Consider the following 16,887-nt stretch of genomic DNA (forward strand, 5'->3'; position numbering starts at 1 on the left):
TTATTTACTTTTGTGGATGATCAACTTTTCCAGTTTTCTTTTAGCAGCTGCTCTTTCCACAATTTTCTGATCAATAGTATTTGCTGTAACAAGACGATATACAACAACTGGCCTTGTCTGACCAATTCTATGACATCTATCCTGGGCCTGAAGATCAGACTGGGGGTTCTTAAAAGTTAAAAAGAAAAACATTACACAGTTTAAGGTTAAAATTAGTTAAACTCATACTATGTGGGTAGAGTCAAATAGGATGATCCAACCAGAATCTTTTAAACAGTGCCTTAACTCAATTTAGGCTTCTAAGCATTACTTCAGTGATAAAAATACATTTTTAAGTCTTTACACACAAAACACTTGACAAAGAAATGATTCTTATCTTATAATGGATATGTTTTCAAAACAGGTAAATGAAATTGCAAAATATACAATGAAAGATTAGAATGGAAATATAACCTGTCTATTGCTATACTTCCAACTTACCCAATCACTATCATAAATGATAACAGTATCTGCTGCAGTCAAATTAATGCCCAGGCCACCAGCTCGGGTACTCACTAAAAAGATAAACACATCTGGATCTGTGTTGAAGTTGTGTATCTAAAAGCAAAAGGGATGTAAACATAAGGAAATAAGAAACTGTTCCTTCCTGGAATGTGCATAAAAAACTGACTAGTAAGTAGCAGTAGCTATCTTATCACCATCTGTTTATCAGCAAAGGAGGGGCAAGGCAGTGGTGTGCCATGGGACACATAAGCCAGCATTCTTCAAGCTGGGTATAGTTCTCAAGCATCTATAGGACTTCTGATGTGGGATAAATAAATACTGACAGCCCCAGAAGCCATAAAGTAGAAAAGACCAATTTGGTGGAAAAGAGATAACACTATCAGATTCATCTCCCAGGAAACAAAATAATCATGCCTATTGCCCAGGTTGTGGCAATAAGCCAGAGGCCCTAGGATGTAAGTCTTTTTATTTTTTGGTTGTGCCACAGGGCATGTGGGATCCCAGTTGCTCAGCCAGAGACCCAACCTTGTGCCCTCTGCAGTGGAAACACAGAGTCTTAACCACTGGACCACCAGGGTGTCCCTAGGTCTATTGAACATTACTTCAGAAATCAAGAAAGGAGTTACAAAGAATCAAGTATGTATGACGCAAGCAGTCTTACATTTTCTTCTCTCTCTGAATATGACATGGATCCATCAAGCCTGCTAAAGCTGAAATTTCTAAAGTGACAGTAATCCATCAAAATGTCCAACATTCCTGTCATTTGTGAAAAAAGCAGCACCTGAAATTTAAATATACCTTAGTATCTATACTTACTAACAAAAAATAATTATATAGCCAAAAGCCCAATCAAAAGTACCAAACCTTGTGACCTCTGGTTTTTAGTTCTGGCAGCATTCGATCCAAAATTAAGAATTTCCCAGAATTTGTTACCAGCTCTTCATCAACCTTGAGCAAAGAAAGGAAAAATTAAAAAAAAAAAAAAAGAAAAAATAGTCACAACAAATAATAATCTGTTCTTGTCAAAATAAAAACCATGTTTACAGGTTTAAGTTTTCAATGACAAGTAAGTCCCACCTTTTAAACTAACTTTGTTATTTGACCTTTTTTATCAGGAGATAGTTCTCAAGGAAAGATATACTCTAGAATTTAAAATCAATGATCTCACAAAATATAAACTATAGTTTAAGTGTATACTTAATCTATCCTCCCCACCCCTCACCCCAAAACTCTGTATAATAAAACATTAAGTTCAACTTAATATTGAGGTTTATTCTTTATAACTGAGTACACTTTCAACCAAATGTGTATGAAAATTACTGCCAAAATTCTTAGTAGAAATGAAAGAAAGTGTAAGAGCTTATAAGTAACCTAAATATAAAAGATGAAATTAATCTTCTGATGAGTTATCAATCACCGCCAGAGATTATCTTCTTCCTTGTTCAATGAAAAGCTTTAAAGCAGTCTTCTTAATTGGGGCAAATTTGCCCACCAACCCCCAGGGTATACTGGGCAGTGCCTGAGATATACTTTAGGTTGACACAGCTGGGGGAGGGGAATTACTGTGGCATCTGGTGGCTAGAGGCTACGGATGCTGGACAACTGGCCTATAGCCCACAAGCCTGTATCACCTTAACAAAGGATTATCTGGTCCTAAAGGTCAATATGCCAAGGATAAGGAATCTACTCTAAAATAGGGTTATTTAGAGTTACTGAGAACGGATGTCACTTAATATATGTTGTCTTCCCATCAATCACCCAAGAGACCAATTTCATTCATTTAATCTGGGAGCCTGCAACTCAACATCAACTTTTTGTTCTGTTCTGTGGCTATTTGTTGAAAGTTAAGCAATGAGCAGTCAGATTGCCTTTGACAAGCTGAATACTAACTAAAGGAATATTGAAAAGGTGATAACAACCTCTAAAACAGACACCAAGTAAAACATGGAGTGGAAGCCAACTGGTTACTAAAAAAACTTGTATTTCTAATGTCACTCTAAATTTAGGAGGATTCTTAGCTATTTATATAAAACATATAAATGAAATATTAGCTAGCTTACATATAGAAAACAACCTTTATCTGGGGGGAGAAGACTATCATCTCTACTTACTAAAAGGATTACAATCTTCATGACAAACAGCAAAGTATTTACTGCAAATAATAACAAAATGACACTTTCACACGACATAAAAAAGTCACAGAAATCAAAATAGTATATTATTAAATAGTATTTACCTTAAACTCTTGTGTAACTGGATCTATAGGGTACTCAATCAAATATGGATGGTTACAGCATTTTCGAAGTAGCATCATTATATTCTGCAACTTCAGATTAACTTCAGATTCTATAGGGACATTTGTTTCCACAACAGTTCTGCCCAAAAATGTATAATCCATGAATACAAGAAATTTAAAAAAAAAATACAGTTTAAAGAATACTTTTAAAAAATCTATTTTTAAACTCACACCTTTCTCGGTCTACCTCTGGCTGTATTTGGCTGATCAATTTTTCTAATTCATTAGGGAAATCATCTATTTTGCTGTAATCTACTGACTTTCTAGTTCGGCGTTTTGGTCGTCCAGTGGGACTCAGCTCAACTGTTTCTTTCTGTAACAGAACAAATTAAAGGAATATCTGTTTAAAAAGCATACCCTTAAATTCTATATATACATATATATAAAGTAGGGCATAATATTTTTATGTACAAAGTGTTTTAAGATATTAAAAAACTTCTGTCTTTCATCACTGAATTTCGTAATTTTCAAAGGCGCAAAACCAAGGATCCATAAACTATAGCCAAATGCAAATGTTTTCCTGTGAAATTTCATTATTTTAACACTGATGCCCATATCTAGTTTCAGAGTTAATGCATTCATATCACAGTGGAAAAAAATGATAGATAAAACTTCTGAATTTATATAAAGGAATTTAATAGCTTTGGGCTAAAATAAGACCCTGTGTATCATTACAGAGGGTATTTCTTTGGATTGGTATAATACAGCAATGAAATTCCTCCCCAAAGACAACTTTTAATTTTCTAACAGCTAAAAAGTCAGAGATTCCTTTAATTAAAATAAAAATGGTCTAATGATTTCACAAAACAAAGATGCATAACCATAAGTACTTTGAAAAGAAACACATAGGTACACGGCAAACAGTCAAAAATCTGGACATCTTAACAAAATTTAAGGGTCTCCTGATCCCCAGTTGTAAGATATTCACATTCCAATTCAATTTCTTATAATATGATGGGTGACTAAAAGAGATGCTTCTTTCAGAGAGAGGATTTTATTTAAGTTTTTGGCTACCAACAACCTCCTGTAAAGGGATTATATATTTGAAGTGACTGGTCTAGTTGGCAAGCCTTAGTATACTGTGTGCTTGCTCAAATTTATTTTCAAGTTGACCCCCACACAGTATTTCAGATGACTATAAAGCAGTTATTGCAAAAACCATCACTTGAACTTTAGACAGTTTTTGCTATTGGCCTGATGCCTTATACTCCAATTAGAAATTCACCCTCAGCAAGTCATGAAAACAGGTAATGAGCCTTATTGTAAAAAGTTATGGAAACAGGCGATGAGCCTTTTAAGACTGAAATGAACCATGAAAATTTTCTATGCCAACTGTCATTTACAGGTTATTTCAAGTCCACACTCTACCTCACTGGATCCAAACATGTTTGCAATTGTACGGTTCACAATGGCTGTGTAAAAGATCTCTTGTTTCTTTGAAAGTGGTGCATAAACAACTACTTCTCGTTTAGGAGGAACTTCAAGGGCAACATCAGATTTTAGTCTTCTCAGTAAGAAAGGTGTTAAAATCTAAAAGTTAAACATGAATAAATACATGTAAACATTAAACATTTCCGTATTTTCAAGGAATAGTCTCCCAAATACCATCTTATCCCTTCTTCCTTTCTTCCTATATGAACCTATCATCTCAAAAAGTGATATAAAATATCTCCATGAAATTTTCTGGACCAGAAAATTTCTCACAGTGTTTATCTGTGTTCACAACTTATTAATTTTACAAAAATTCTAGTATAACTTGAATATTTTAAAAAGCAAAAATAAGAAGATGGTATATATACTTCTTAGGGATAAAGTTATAGCCCATATTTTTTAAAAGTGAGGTTTTGAATTAGTAAAAAACCAAAAACAACTGACCCAGAAAAGCAGACATGAAAAGTTTCCTTCAGTAAGTTTTAAAACTTCAGACTTAAAATTATTCTTTCATCAGCTGTGATGACAAGAGATTTCCACATTTTAAAAACAACAGAGAAGCAATAATTATACCATTATCAAACTGTTCAGGTGTTTAAAAGACACCTTTACAGCCTTATCTTAAAATTTACATATAGAAAGTTCATTTTTAGGGCTCTGTACTTAAGTATTTCACAGGTATAGAGCCAAGCACAGTGAGACTTTAATTTAGCCAGAGACAGAACAGTAGGTTAAGAAAAAAGTATCTGTAGGCAGCAGTCCAGAAACAAATACACCTACATGCAATTATCAGAAAAAAACATTCATATGATTTGGGATATTACTTTTACTTTGATTTCTGTACTGTCTCACTTCAAAGTCAAAAAACTTGAAAAGTCAAAAAAACTTTTTCAGAAAGATTTTGAATAAAATTGTCAAAGCACAATTGAGAAGAAATTCATAAGAAACTTTTGAAAGACTGTATTTGTTTGAAGACATAGGATAGACAGTCTGTATAAAATGGCAGAATGGATCACACAGTTTGTAAGTAAATTATGCAACTATTATTGGCAAATACTGCATACAAATCACTTATTTTTATTTTTGGCTGACAAACACGTATATAACCATTACGGATAAAATGAGTATATGTGGAAAGGACAAAAGTTTGAAAAAGCACTTTAGTTCTGCTATCATACCATGAGACCACTGGGGGAGGGGAAAGGATAGGAGAGTAAGTTAAATTGGGGTGCAGGAAGCTCATTTTTCAAAATCTACAATAGGTTGTATAGGTAATTTCTAAGGTGTCTTTTTTATTCTGTGAGTCTATAGTAAGCAGAATAAGAAAATTAAAAAACCTGATGCAGCATATGTAATACATTCTGTTCTCTCTCTTTAGCAATAATATCTTCAGCAGTTTCAGAAAGACTAGTGATATCAAACCAAGATTCAAAGCTGTAAAAGAAAAAATTATAAGTTAACCTGTCAATGTAAATCAATTACATTAATACATTTTTACATTTTAAACTTTATATTAATCTGTATATTATGAAGCAGCATTTTTCCAAAGGGAACATTTTTTCTGATTTATAAATATATTATCTTACAATAGTATAAACACCAAATAAACATTAAGGTACATTTTTTCCCCTCTTTCTTTAAAGGCAGACTTCATTTGGATATGTCTAGAGTCCTGGAAGCTTGCCTACCCCATGTTCTCCTACAAATGGACCTTGAGACAGGTCCACCTCTATTGGGAAACATCCTCTTCCAACAAATATGCAGCTTCAGGAAGAATGCACATATCTCATGGGAAGAAAGGGACACTGGCCTTGATAGTCAAAGCAACCTTAGCTATCAGTGGGATGACAGATGTCACAGCCACATCACCCTCACATCCTAAGATACACATTTTATGAAACACTTTAATAAAGTTATAGAAATAAAAACTGTCTCTGAAAATAAAGGGCATATGACTCTCTTTCTTTTAGTAAAAATGTGACCCACTACAATGTTTTAGGATTCAACATATATGTAGGCTGATAATGATTTCTACTAATATCCTTAAGATCTTCACAATGTAAAACAAAACAAAACAAAGCCATATTAACATGAACTATCAAATATAAGCATGTCTGCACTAATATTGTCAGTAAATACAATTAGGGAAAATGGTAATTACAATAGATAGACCAGATATTCCCAAAATTTCATCACCTGAGGCACATTTTATGAATTCAGATTCCCAGCTCCTACCTCCTAACTCAGCAGAAATGCACAGGACCTGGACTCTTTCAATAAATGTTCCCTAAGACAGCCTTGCCTTGGGCTAATATCCTGTCACCCGAGGAGGAACACATTCTCAAAAACATTAAAAGTTACTTTCCCATATAAAATTAACTTTCTTACTTCACTGATGCCAAAGTATAAACCAATTATTTTGACTATTTTTAATGTCTGGTAAGATTATTTACTTTTCCATTCTGAGCACACTGATTTTCTGAAAACTACGTTTATATTTTGTTCTTTATGATATATGCTTCAAATACAGCTTCTAGAATAAAAAACCAAGGTCTACTGAGAGACCTTGGTTATATTTTTGAGTCTGGCATTAACTAGTTATATTTTTAATAATTTGACACTTGGGTTTTCTTATGTGTGAGATTAGAATATAATGAGAAAAATCCATACAAAAGTGAAAGTTAAGACAATAAGGAACTTTATAAAATTATTTTAAGGCAGAGAATTCCCAGGAAGTCCAGTGGTTAAGATATTGGGAGCATTCACTGCCATGGTTGCAGGTTCAATCCCTGGTTGGGGTATTAAGATCTCACAAATCATGTGCCATAGTCAAAAAAAATAAAAATAAAAACTAAGCAGTATAAAAGTTTTCCTTTAATAAATGCAATAAAAACTTGAAAATCACTTTTATTTATCTCTTCTCGTAATTTGTGTCAAAAGTAGAACTTACTAGGGGAGGGGGATTTGGAGGAAGGTGGTTAAAAAGTACAAACTTCCAGTTATAAAACAAACACTAGGGATATGATATACAACATGACAACCATAGCTAACATGGCTTTATGATACATAGTAAAGTAGTTAAGAGAACAGATCTTAAGAGTTCTCATCACAAGGAGGAAAACTTTTTCTTTTTATTGTATCTATTTGAGATGATGGATGTTAACTAAACCTACTGTGGTAATCACTTAACAATATATGTAAATCAAACCATCATACTGTACATCTTAAACTTATACAATAACGTGTATCAATTATTTTTCAATAAAACTAGAAAAAAATAGAGAATATATATACTACAAAGAACTAGCCAAAAGCTATTATTGAAGTCTAGCTACCTAGAAGAAATTAATCTATGAACACAGATTTTGAGACGTTTAGAAAAACATAGGCAATAATTAAATAACTAGCTTACCTACCTTTTCAAGTCATCAAATACATCTGGTAGCAAAAAGTTTAGCAATGACCAAAGCTCTGATAAATTGTTCTGCAAAGGAGTACCAGTCAAAAGAAGTTTGTTATCCGCATTGAATCGTTTTAACTCCCTAATTAGGCGGCACTTCATGTTCTTAATTCTGTGTCCTTCATCTACTATTAAGTATTTCCAATAGCAATTCTAGAAAAGGAATTCAGGGGAAACATTTTATATGATGGTCTCACAATTTCTCCTAAAAGCAATTCTAAAAACAAAACCACTTTATTAGGAATGAATGTCCAATTTTATTGAATGGTATTTCTCTATTGAGATAATCATGTTTTCCTCTTATCTACTAAGAGAGTAAGTTAGATTTTCTGAAACTGATATATACTTGTATTCCTAAAACAGTCCTCACTTGGTCTTAAACTAATAAAGTCCACCTGTTGTTATGTATTTAAGAATCTCCATTCACATTCTTTAGGCAAAGTAGTCTGTAGTTTTCCTCTCTAATGCTTTGTCAAGTTTTTAATTAGTGTTATCCTGGAGTCCTAAAAAAGGAACTGAAAGACTTTGTTAGTTATATATGCTCTGAAACATTAAATAGCATTGGAATTTTCATCATAGCCAAAAAAATAAAATTAAAAAAGAAAAAAAAACAAGGAAAAGAGAAAAAATTATTTAAATGGTGTTGTGGCTACCAAGATTTAAGTGCCAAAGGCTTTAATTTTCTTGTTACAGACTACAATCTTCATCTCAATCTTTCGGTTAATATAAACCTCCAGGTTCTAAAGGAATATACCCAATGCAATCTATTCCATCAGGAAAAAAAAAAATAAACAAATGCTCTTGGAAGGTGATATAAATTTTCAGAAATGTGATTTATGGATTACAAAGACTCCTATAAGACCATTCGTACCTGTAATGTACTTCGGTCTCTCATAGCTATCTCAAATGAAGTGATCACCACAGGATGAATCTGGAGTGTCCCTTTCCGTTCGTGAATATGCTTCACTAATATTCGACGCTCTTGCTGGGCACCATGATATAACATAGTAGGAATCTAAAAGATTTTATTAGATTGATTGGTAACAAACTTTAGAACAAAATATAAATAACAACAATTTGGAAAATATGAAGTTAAACATTTCTGAGAGAAAAAAATATAATAGGCAAGATTTCTGAGATGACTAATACGTAGTCTATATAAACTTACAGAAGGTATTGCTGATATTGAAAGATAAGTTAAATAAGATGCAGTGCTACACAGAAATCAACAGAATTATAATAAGAGATCTATAACTTAATTCAGGCAACAAAACAATAAAATATTTGTAATGATAATATATTTAGCAAAAGGAAGCATGTCTTACTTCTGGTGTAAATCTTTTGAATTCAGCCATCCAGTTAGGAAGTGTGGACAAAGGGCCACAGACGAGAAAAGGTCCAGGTACACCTCTCTGAATCATCAATGCAATTGTAGCAATGCACTGAACTGTCTTCCCCAATCCCATTTCATCTGCTAAAATACCGTTAATTCCATTTTCCCAAAGCATCTGGACAAAAAATATACACTCTATTTGAATGCTGATATAAACATCTATTGAATCAGCAGTTTATTTCTTCCTTTAATCCAAAGAGGATAATTATGATGAGACTGACATATTCACATTTTAAGTTATAAAAACACTGTGTGAAATCAGTTTCCAAAGCCATAAAAATGGTAGCCTTGAATAAGATAAATTTTCACTTTCAAAAACTTACTCTGGATAAATAAATTAGAAAATAAGTATTTACACAGAAATATATGTCTTATATATAATAGTGACACACAGAAGGAACAGCTCAAGTTGTGTTATATCATATTAATAGGTTATTATATAGAAATTAAACAACATCTTGTATCAAAATTGAGGATGTATTACCCTAAGCCATTCCATGCCTTCCACCTGGTACCACCGCATCACTCCTCCTGTGAAGTGTTTTGGTTGCTGAAAGGGTACTGGCTGTCCATTACATTTCCGAACTGGGTCAAAAAAGAATTTCGTATTTTGCCTAACCGTTTGAGATAATCTATCTTTAATTTTACTATTTGAATCTTTATTTTTCTGAAGATCTTCTACACACATATTAGAAGAGGAGCTCTCATTCTGTAAAGAAAAAAGTTCAGATAAAAGTTTAATACATAATTATGCTGCTACCCTCTGTTAATCAGAAAATGTAACTACTAATCAAAATTTGCAGTCACATAATCATGGTGAAGATCACTTCACATGTTGAATAAAAATCTATAGTTAGTTCCGTTCTAGAATATAAAAATTATTTACTTTCTCCAAGTAATTACCTTCACTACAGGGAAAGGGACAAAGTACATATAGTTTAAAACTCTATCAAACTTAAAGAGTGTCAATTTATCTGTGACACAGCACCAACTTTTGACCAAAGGTAGACTTCATTGGTTAGCTATGCCCAAATTCAATTTTAATAATATGAAAACAAGGATTAAGTCAATTCAAATGAAGTCCTATAAATGATGCCAACAACTGAATATTCAACTGGAAATATAGGGAACCTGACTTTCACCACTCCATACATAAAATTTGTGATTAAATGATATACCTAAACATCAAACCAAGGACGATAAAGCTTTCAGAAGAAAACAGAGAATAACCTTGTGATAAATTTTCACAAGGTTATCACAAATCTTGATAACCTTGTGATAGACAAATACTTCTTATACAAGACAATAAGAGTACTAACCACCAAAAGAATAAAAGTAATGATTTGGACTATTACAAAATTTAAAATTTTCTGCTTATTGAAAGATATCACTAAAAAAAGATATCATTAAGAAACTAAGTAGGCAAGCCAGGAACAGAAAGAAAATACAGTATATATATCTGACAACAATCAGAACTCACGTATCAACAAAAACACAAATAACACAATAACTGGGCAAAAGATATAAACAGAAACTTTACAAAAGAAAACACATTAACAGCCATTACAAACACAAAAATTAACTCTATATTAGTAATTAACAAAACAGAAAATAAAACTACATACGATTCATTTCACAGCTAAGGTTAAAAAGACTAATGACAAGAAATGCTGGCATGATATGAACTCAAACTTTTATACACTACTAGTGGAGAGTCAGGAAGCAACAGTTAGAACTGGACATGGAACAACAGACTGGTTCCAAAGAGGAAAAGGGGTATGTCAAGGCTGTATATTGTCGCCCTGCTTATTTAACTTATATGCAGAGTACATCATGAGAAACGCTGGGCTGGAAGAAGCACGAGCTGGAATCAAGATTGCCAGGAGAAATATCAATAACCTCAGATATGCAGATGACACCACCCTTATGGCAGAAAGCAAAGAAGAACTAAAGAGCCTCTTAATGAAAGTGAAAGAGGAGAGTGAAAAAGTTGGCTTAAAGCTCAACAATCAGAAAACTAAGATCATGGCATCTGGTCCCATCACTTCATGGAAAACAGATGAGGAAACAGTGGAAACAGTGTCAGATTTTATTTTTGGGGGCTCCAAAATCACTGCAGATGGTGACTGCAGCCATGAAATTAAAAGACACTTACTCCTTGGAAGGAAAGTTATGACCAACCCAGACAGCATATTAAAAAGCAGAGACATTACTTTGTCAACAAAGATTCGTCTAGTCAAGGCTATGGTTTTTCCAGTGGTCATGTATGGATTTGAGAGCTGGACTATAAAGAAAGCTGAGCGCCAAAGAATTGATGCTTTTGAACTGTGGTGTTGGAGAAGACTCTTGAGAGTCCCTTGGACTGCAAGGAGATCCAACCAGTCCCTCCTAAAGGAGATCAGTCCTGAATATTTGTTGGAAAGACTGATGCTGAAGCTGAAACTCCAATACTTTGGCCACCTGATACAAAGAGCTGACTTATTTGAAAAGACCCTGATGCTGGGAAAGATTGAGGGCAGGAGGAGAAAGGGATGACAGAGGATGAGATGGCTGGATGGCATCACTGACTCAATGGACATGGGTTTGGGTGAACTCTGGGAGTTGGTGATGGACAGGGAGGCCTGGCGTGCTGCAGTTCATGGGGTCGCAAAGAGTCAAACACGACTGAGTGACTGAACTGAACTGAGCGAGAGTAAAATGGTGGGTTCACTTTCAGAAAATAGCTCTACTTTCTTATAAAGTTGAACCTCATTTACCATATGATCCAGCAATTCCATTCCTAGGTATATATCAAAAAAATATGAAAACATGTCCACACAGATCTTTACAGAAATTATCATAGCAGCCTCATTCAGAATAGTTACAAAGTGGAAACAACCCAAATGCTCATGAAGAGAATGAATAAAGAAACATTATAATATGTAATAGAATACTACTCAGCAATAAAAAAACCTACTAGAAACAAAACAACATCAATGATCATCATCCACGGTGAATGAAAAGGAACAGAAAATAGAGGTGGGCAAATGACTGGCAAGGATACCAGAGATCCTTATACCATAATGAAAAGTTGCTAAAATCTTGATTTGGATGATGGTTACAAAGATATATACACTTAACAAAACTTATCAGAATGAACACAAGATCAGTATGTTACTTATTATATATTACAAAGTGCGGTCAATTCCACAGTAAATTTTGACAGAAGATTAGATTGGACTTTATCTTTTAAAATACATCTAAGATTTATCAAAAAAATATGCTTAATCTTATTTACATTTAACATAGTTGGGTTGTAACTGCATCATAAACCAAACCTTATACTGAAGAAAGAAAAAAATCCTGTAATTATAGAGCCTTGGATAGTAAATATCCAGGTCACAAGGCATCTCTCTACATAAAATGAGGGGTTGAGGGTGGGGACAGAAACAAGCCTTCTCAAACAAAAGCAAAGAAAATCTTGGAAGGCCAGAAACAAGACTGAAGTATCCCAAGGGACTTCCACAAGCTGTGGAATATATACATGTGGAATGTATATGTGCATATAGTAACAGTTACCTGCATGTTTGCCAGACTCTCAAAGACTCAAAAATTAATATTTACATATTAAGGAACATATAATAGATTATACTTAAAGTTGATAGATAGGAAAGAAGAATGTTATAGGATAACTAGTGAGAAAAAATATACACTGGTGACTAAGAGAAAAAAGAACTAATGATCAGGAACACAAATATGACTCCTAAATTTATTATCTCTTATAAATCTCTTACCTCATTCTCCTTTTTATTTTTCTTGGCCACAGACAAAATTTCCTAAAACAATGAGAAAACAGAAACCAAATAACAATGATTGCGGTCCATTCATTTATTTATTCAACAAACATTTATTCTTATTCTGATTTTCTGCCAGGAAATGGGGATGAGGCTCGCAAAGTAACTAAAATACAGAGAAATCAAACATGAGACAAAATTAGACCCATGGCATCTTATAAAATCCTGAATTCGTAAGCAGCACTTAAAATTGGAATATTTACTCCCAAATTGTCCAGTTTGTTTTTTTTCTTAGTTGAAGTTTATCTGAAGTCCAAATTCACAGTCCTCTAGTAAAAAGGCAAACTACTACCCATGGACCAACTCTAGCCAGCAACCTGTTTTTATAAATGTCTAAAGATGGAGAAGTTCTATACAGTCAACAAAAACAAGACCTGGAGCTGACTGTGGCTCAGATCATGAACTCCTTATTGCCAAATTCAGACTTAAACTGAAAAGAGTAGGGATAACCACTAGACCTTTCAGGTAAGACCTAAATCAAATCCCTTATGAATATACAGTGGAAGTGAAAAATAGATTTAAGGGACTAGATCTGATAGACAGAGAGCCTGATGAACTACGGACGGAGGTTTGTGATATTGTACAGGAGACAGGGAATCAAGACCATCCCCATGGAAAAGAAATGCAAAAAAGCAAAATGGCTGTCAGAGGAGGCCTTACAAATAGCTGTGAAAAGAAGAGAAGCAAAAAGCAAAGGAGAAAAGGAAAGAATGTAGAGTTCCAAAGAATAGCCAGGAGAGATAAGAACGCCTTCCTCAGCGATCAATGCAAAGAAATAGAGGAAAACAACAGAATGGGAAAGACTAGAGATCTCTTCAAGAAAATTAGAGATACCAAGGGAATATTTCATGCAAAAATGGGCTCGAAAAAGGACAGAAATGGTATGGACCTAACAGAAGCAGAAGATATTAAGAAGAGGTGGCAAGAATACACAGAAGAACTGTACAAAAAAGATCTTCATGACCCAGATAATCACGATGGGGTGATCACTCACCTACAGCCAGACATCCTGGAATGTGAAGTCAAGTGGGCCTTAGCAAGCATCACTACGAACAAAGCTAGTGGATGTGATGCAATTCCAGTTGAGCTATTTCAAATCCTGAAAGATGATGCTGTGAAAGTGCTACACTCAATATGCCAGCAAATTTGGAAAACTCAGCAGTGGCCACAGGACTGGAAAAGGTCAGTTTTCATTCCAATCCTAAAGAAAGGCAATCCCAAAGAATGCTCAAACTACCGCACAATTGCACTCATCTCACATGCTAGTAAAGTAATGCTCAAAATTCTCCAAGCCAGGCTTCAGCAATACGTGAACCAGGAACTTCCAGATGTTTAAGTGGTTTTTAGAAAAGGCAGAGGAACCAGAGATCAAATTGCCAACATCCGCTGGATCATCAAAAAAGCAAGAGAGTTCCAGAAAAACATCTATTTTTGTTTTATTGACTATGCCAAAGCCTTCGACTGTGTGGGTCACAATAAACTGTGGAAAATTCTGAAGGAGACGGGAATACCAGACCACCTGATCTGCCTCTTGAGAAACCTGCATGCAGGTCAGGAAGCAACAGTTAGAACTGGACATGGAACAACAGACTAGTTCCAAAGAGGAAAAGGAGTACGTCAAGGCTGTATATTGTCACCCTGCTTATTTAACTTATATATGCAGAGTACATCATGAGAAACGCTGGGCTGGAAGAAGCACAAGCTGGAATCAAGACTGCCTGGAGAAATATCAATAACCTCAGATATGCAGATGACACCAGCTTATGGCAGAAAGTGAAGAGGAACTAAAAAGCTTCTTGATGAAAGTAAAAGAGGAGAATGAAAGTTGGCGTAAAGCTCAACATTCAGAAAACTAAGATCATGGCATCTGGTCCCACCACTTCATGGAAAACAGATGGGGAGGCAGTGGAAACAGTGTAAGACTTTATTTTCTTGGGCTCTAGAGTCACTGCAGATGGTGACTGCAGCCATGAAATTAAAAAACGCTTACTCCTTGGAAGGAAAGTGATGACCAACCTAGAAAGCATATTAAAAAGCAGAGACATTACTGTGTCAACAAAGGTTCATCTGGTCAAGGCTATATGGTTTTTCCAGTGGTCATGTATGGATGTGAGAGTTGGACTGTGAAGAAAGCTGAGCACTGAAAAATTGATGCTTTTGAACTGTGGTGTTGGAGAAGACTCTTGAGAGTCCCTTGGACTGCAAGGAGTTCCAACCAGTCCATCCTGAAGGAGATCAGTCCTGGGTGTTCATTGGAAGGACTGATGCTGAAACTGAAACTCCAATACTTTGGCCACCTGATGCGAAGAGTTGACCCATTGGAAAAGACCCTGATGCTTGGAGGGATTGGGGGCAGGAGGAGATGGGGATGACAGAGGATGAGATGGCTGGATGGCATCACCAACTCGATGGGCATGAGTTTGGGTAAACTCCGGGAGTTTGTGATGGACAGGGAGGCCTGGCGTGCTGCGATTCATGGGGTCGCAGAGAGTCGGACACGACTGAGTGACTGAACTGAACTGAACTGAAAGTTTAATTAGAAAAAAAGTCAGGCTCATTGGTTTACAATTTGTCTGTGACTATTTTCTGGATACAACGGCAAAGTTCAGGGTGAGTTACCCACAAAACTATTCAAAGTCATAAAATGTTTATTATCTAGCCCTTGACAGAAGAAGTTTTCAAAACCCTGCTCTAGAGTCAAGCTGTGGTTACCACCATTATTCAAGGATTCACTTCCAAATGTATTAAAATCCCAACTCCAGCTAACTTTAGGCCTCTCTCAAGATTAGAGACCTGAATATGAAATCCTGAGCAAGAGGCAAAGACAAATACATTAAAAATAAAGAATAAAAGTGTTCTGATTTTGAATTACCTACTAGATGCTAAGGGTATGGAGACCCTAGTGACTTAGTAGAACATTACATCAAATTTTCTGAAAAAAACTGTCATCAGGGCATAATAATTAAAGACAGAATTAAATTCTAGGATAGCATATGCAGAGGCTAAAGTGGATAAAACAGTAAAATACACTCAAGAAATTTTAAGCATATCTCAAATTTGAGATACACAGGAGAATAAAAGGACATGTAAGTGGCTGACAGCACACACATACATACATATGTGTATGTAAAGTATCATATAAATACAGATATTCATATTCTAAGGCTAAAGAGATTTAATATAGAGAATAGATAGAAGAGTTGTCTTTTAAAATGCCTAGCTGAGATTAATCTTTCTGGAGAACAATTTGTGAATGAATCAAAACAATAGCAACTATTAAGTATTCTTGTTAGAAATTAAACTTCCTAAACTCCTGACGCCACTTACCTCTACAGCTTCATCCTATACCTCTCTTCTGTTTATAAACTGGAGCCAAATATAATTTCTTTTTAAATTTTTTTTAATTTTCCAGGAACTCTTCTGCCTCTGGACATTTGTCAAAGATTTATCATCTCTTCCTATAACACAAACCCAGCACCTACCCTATATCTTATTATTTCTATTAACCTGTGCCCACCACCTTTACATGATTTAATTTTCATCCCTCAAGTCTCAACTTCCTAGATGAAACCTTTATGAAACTCAGGCTTGAGTTACATACCCCTCTATATGCTCAATGCATTTTCCAGTTATCCAATTATATTTGACTCAGTTCAGTTCAGTCGCTCAGTCATGTCCGACTCTTTGCGACCCCATGAATCACAGCATGCCAGGCCTCCCTGTCCATCACCAACTCCCGGAGTCTACCCAAACCATGTCCGTTGAGTCAGTGATGCCATCCAGCCATCTCATTCTCTGTCGTCCCCTTCTCCTCCTGCCCCCAATCCTTCCCAGCATTAGGATCTTTTCCAGTAAGTCAACTCTTCACATGAGGTGGCCAAAGTATTGGAGTTTCAGCTTCAACATCAGTCCTTCCAATGAACACCCAGGACTGATCTCCTTTAGGATGGACTGGTTGGATCTTCTTGCA

The 16,887-nt window shown here is 35.0% G+C and overlaps 1 protein-coding gene across 2 annotated transcripts in view; it reads right to left on the minus strand.

Annotated features, from left to right (window-relative positions):
- HELLS (helicase, lymphoid specific) overlaps positions 1-16,887 on the minus strand; it is a 37,440-nt gene that overhangs the window by 7,893 nt on the left and 12,660 nt on the right. For both annotated transcript variants that reach the window (XM_043476184.1, XM_043476185.1), the window contains 13 exons: positions 12,858-12,899; positions 9,569-9,793; positions 9,017-9,199; positions 8,563-8,706; positions 7,648-7,844; positions 5,569-5,665; positions 4,169-4,330; positions 2,974-3,113; positions 2,741-2,879; positions 1,369-1,452; positions 1,166-1,285; positions 481-597; positions 9-168 (listed from right to left, as the gene is read on the minus strand). In XM_043476184.1, coding sequence (XP_043332119.1) covers positions 9-168; positions 481-597; positions 1,166-1,285; positions 1,369-1,452; positions 2,741-2,879; positions 2,974-3,113; positions 4,169-4,330; positions 5,569-5,665; positions 7,648-7,844; positions 8,563-8,706; positions 9,017-9,199; positions 9,569-9,793; positions 12,858-12,899 — 1,810 coding nt within the window. The remainder of the gene's footprint in view (positions 1-8; positions 169-480; positions 598-1,165; positions 1,286-1,368; positions 1,453-2,740; positions 2,880-2,973; positions 3,114-4,168; positions 4,331-5,568; positions 5,666-7,647; positions 7,845-8,562; positions 8,707-9,016; positions 9,200-9,568; positions 9,794-12,857; positions 12,900-16,887) is intronic.

Source organism: Cervus canadensis, chromosome 8 (genome assembly GCF_019320065.1).
Source record: "Cervus canadensis isolate Bull #8, Minnesota chromosome 8, ASM1932006v1, whole genome shotgun sequence".
Taxonomy (NCBI): domain Eukaryota; kingdom Metazoa; phylum Chordata; class Mammalia; order Artiodactyla; family Cervidae; genus Cervus; species Cervus canadensis.